The following is a 3992-nucleotide window of genomic DNA, read 5'->3' as shown; positions in this document are numbered from 1 at the left end:
AGGCGGGCAGGCAGCAGACCTATATCACACTACAAAAACAAACCAAACCAAACCAAATTCCGCAATGAGGCGACGGGCGCGAGGCAAATCGAGCCAAGAAAAGGGAGGGGACCGCGCGGCAGTGGAATCAGAGAGCAGATGGGGAAGGCAAGGGCAAGAACTAACCAGAAGCGCCGCCGACAATGCCCTTCATCGCGGCCGCGGGCGGCGAATGGGCGGGCCTCGTGCGGGGCGGCGGGCTGCGGCTCCGCGGTCCTCTGGGGGCGGGGGCGGGGGTTGGAGCCGGAACCGGAGCCGGGTGGGGGGCGGAGGAGGGAGGGAGTGGGGGGTAGAAGTAGAGCGCGGAGGGGGAGGCTGGCTTCGAGTGGAAGGAGGAAACCCCAGGCGCAGAAGTAGGAGACGGAGGAGGAGGGGTAATTTAAATTTATTACCATATAATTACCATATTCAAAATTTCATGAGTTATGACCTTACCATACCTGGATTGATTTATTACTATACGTGGATTAATTATGATTGATTACCATAAATACGTTGGGTATTGCCGGTCAGGCGAGAAAAGAGAAAAACCGGTGGGAGGGGCTGGTGGGAGGTGGGACGAAGAAAAACCGGTTGAAAATAAACCGGTTGAAAGTGGGAGGGACTATTCAACCAATTCGTCCATTAGGAGTAGAGATCAATAAATAGATGAAAAAGAGGAACTACAAAAAAAATAAACATGCATGCATAATTATGCGGGATTGTGGGAAACAAAAGAGAGAGATCTGATGAGAGACAAAACTATTTGTGCATTCGGGGGAACTAATTAAGCGGGATTGATGATAATTAAATGAGATTGATTTGATGAGAGGAAAAAGAGGAGGGATGCGATTTGTGCATGCTGGGGATCTAATTACTCACTCCTTCCATCTATATAGGGCCTAATGCGTTTTTCAAGACCGTCATTGACTATTGATAAGATTAATAGTACATGACATGCATAGTGTGAAAATTATATCATTGAAATCTCCTTTCACATACGAATTAGATGGTATGCTTTGTGTAAGTTGCATGTCATATATTGTTGCTCTAACATTTGGTCAAAGTTAGCCTCGAAAAACACATTAGGCCATGTATAGATGGAAGGAGGGAGTAAGTGGGATTGAGGGTAATTAAACGAGATTGATTTGATGAGAGAAAAAAGGGGAGGGATGCGATTTATGCATGTTGGGGAACTAATTAAGTGGATTGATGGTAATTAAATGAGATTGATTTGATGAGAGGAAAGAGGGGAGGGATGCTCGTGCTTTGCATGGCTCGGAGGCTCTTGCATGCTGGTGGTAATTAAAGTGGGATTTAATTTGACGAGAGAAGAAGTGGAGGCTCGCCCTTTGCATGCGTGGCCTTTAGTAATTAAGCCGAAACTAAAGAGGAGGATTTCATGAGGCTCGCTTGGGACGACGATGGGAGAAAAGCATAGTAGTGTTGAAAAACAAAAATACATGAATGTTTTTTGTGCGGCCAAATTACATTTTATTTTAAAATTTTACCTGATTGATCGTACATCATTGATGCAACCGGAATACACGACACTAGAAGCCTGGCTGTTGCTGCTGCAAGCAGGGCGCGGCGTTCCAAGAGCAAACACTCTATGCATCTAGCATAAGCATGCCAATGCAACACCAGTTGCCACTATTCTTTTTTACTGGAAAAGTTGGAATGCCATGGTGCAACCGACTATGCATATGCTGCAAGTATGGTCAATGGTATTTCAAGTTAGAGGACGATGTTGCAAAGCCGATCACATGAACGCTACAAAGGATGACTGGCATCAATGTAAAGTCAAAAGCATATCGTTGCAAGGTCAATTGGTAGATTTGCCCCTAAAAAAATTAAGTGTAGATTTCAATATTTTGGAGAAGTAAGCTTTCTTTGCATCGTTGCTAAGGCTGGTTTTGTGATTAATGCGCAGCTGATATACATTTCTTCTACACCTCCGCGTGAGGCTCCCTCTGGTGGCTCCGTTCCATGCTATCTTACCATGTGACAGATGTTTTGATGAACACATCTATTTTCTCTCTCGTTGCAACGCACGGGCCCTTTTACTAGTATGACTCATTAGAAGTAGCCACTCGTAGAGATTATCTTTTAATATGCGCCCATGTGGAAAGTTAAAGCAGTCCAACGTAAATGGACGGTGACAATTCAACGTAAATAGATAACTTGTTTCAAGCAATACATTCTAGAGCTCACTATTGGGTTCTACACTATTTGCTCTCAAGCAGCTCTCTATCCAGCAAGGTGTGTATACACAGAACGATTGTATCCAATCATCACCATCTACGGGTAAGCACCCCAAATCCTCAACCTTGGAGTTCTTAAGATGGTAGGCCACTACTCTTGTATCCGATATGTGCAAAAAGATAATCTCCTTGTAAGGATGAAATCCAAGTATCCTTGAAATGTATTTATGGAACTTTTTCTGAACACTAACTTCAGTGGCAGAAGCAGTAGTGGCATCATCGTTGTCTGAATCCCATTCCAGTTTCTCTCTGTCAAGTGTTTCATCATTGTTATCCCTCAAACCTTGCACGAACCAAGAGCCATGACTGTGTTCCCAAGGAAAAATTTCTAGCAACGGCTTGAGGCCAATCTCATGCTTCAACATCCATTCTGTGTGATCAATTGATTCATTAAGAAACCAAATCTGAAATTTGCAGCAATCACCGACGAATCCATAGTAAACGCCATTCCCAGATTTTCCCAAATGAGGCATAATATCTCCGCGTGCTTCACTAATCGGGGGGAGTTCAATTACTCGGTACTTATTATCCTCTAAATCCAATCTGCACAAACAAATAAATTCGTTATTACTGTACAACATTAGCTAGCTAGTCACCTTGGTATTGGGTGGCCTTTGCTAAGAAAAATAGGAAAACAAAACATATATACCTGATAACAAAAAATATGTTGTACACATAGAGCCGGCCCCGCCAATACACAGCATCACGAGGGAACAACACGTTTTTCATGAGTGGTAGTAGCTTGGGGTCGATGGACCGTGGAGCCATCCCTTCTCTAATAAAAGATTTCTCCTCCCACAGCCATGTCTCTGACGAGAATGCGCTCATGGTGTAGGGCGACGGGGGCCACTCTGAGTTTGGGTTTGCAGGGTCCAATGCGACCTCGTTCTCGGACCGGCGGCGAACACACTGCATGAAGAACACCTCAAAGTGTGGCGAGACCATAGGATCATACGCGAGGAAGTTGCGTTTGATGAAGCCTTTGGTCGGGGTCCGATCAGGATGACACGGTAGACACGCCCACTGCCGCGTGGCCGGATTGGCCACGCCTCCACAGACGAGGAGGAGGCCGTTGCAGTGACCCATAATGTGGGACCAGTCATCGTGGACGTCGTGAGGTAGCCGAGGTTACCTTGGATCTTGCCTGCGACAGAGGGGCGCGAGAGGAACGCCGGAGGAAGGTGATAGCCGTCAACGAAGTTGTAGACGGCGAAGATGCCGGCCAGGGAGAGCGGCAGGAGGTCCTTGCGCAGCAGGCCGTGGGCGTCGACGGCGGCGCACCACTCCTTGCAGACGGAGCGGCAGGCGGCGAGGCTGCGCGGCATCAGGCGCCGGAGGACGTCCGCGAGCACGTCGCCGGGTAGCAGACCCGCCGGATCCATGGTGTCTGGCGACTGCGCGCGCGGTGCAAAGGAACAGGCAGGCAGGTAGGTAGGGGTCTCGATAGTCTGATGCTTTGCTTCTACCTCGGCTACCAACAGGAAGATGTATATAGCGAGGGCCAATGGTGGGTGGGTAGTGGGTTAGAGTTCGTTCCAGTTTCACGCTCCGATTTTGTTTTAGTCCGAGTACGACCCCGTGAAAGCCGCCAAAGTGCCAAGGCTCTCCAACCGAGGTAGCCGAGGACTTGATGATCGCGCCATTCCGGCCGGCGAAGAAGCTGAAGAAAGCAATCCAGGCTCCGGGCCACTCTGAACAAAAACTCTTCTT

General features: G+C 47.7%; 1 protein-coding gene across 1 annotated transcript; it reads right to left on the bottom strand.

The window, feature by feature from the left end:
• Positions 1–1959: 1959 nt before the first annotated feature.
• On the bottom strand, positions 1960–3748 carry LOC123175638 (F-box protein At5g07610-like). The gene is made up of 2 exons (XM_044590276.1): positions 2932–3748; positions 1960–2825 (listed from the first exon to the last, which is right to left on the bottom strand). Exons 1-2 carry the CDS (start codon positions 3366–3368, stop codon positions 2222–2224), a joined length of 1041 nt encoding a protein of 346 aa, XP_044446211.1. The 5' UTR covers positions 3369–3748; the 3' UTR covers positions 1960–2221.
• Between the last annotated feature and the right edge of the window lie 244 nt (positions 3749–3992).

The sequence above is a fragment of the Triticum aestivum genome, chromosome 1A, assembly GCF_018294505.1.
Source record: "Triticum aestivum cultivar Chinese Spring chromosome 1A, IWGSC CS RefSeq v2.1, whole genome shotgun sequence".
NCBI classification, from domain to species: domain Eukaryota; kingdom Viridiplantae; phylum Streptophyta; class Magnoliopsida; order Poales; family Poaceae; genus Triticum; species Triticum aestivum.
The sequence above is the reverse complement of the archived record's forward strand: the minus strand, read 5'-3'. Positions and strand labels throughout refer to the sequence as shown.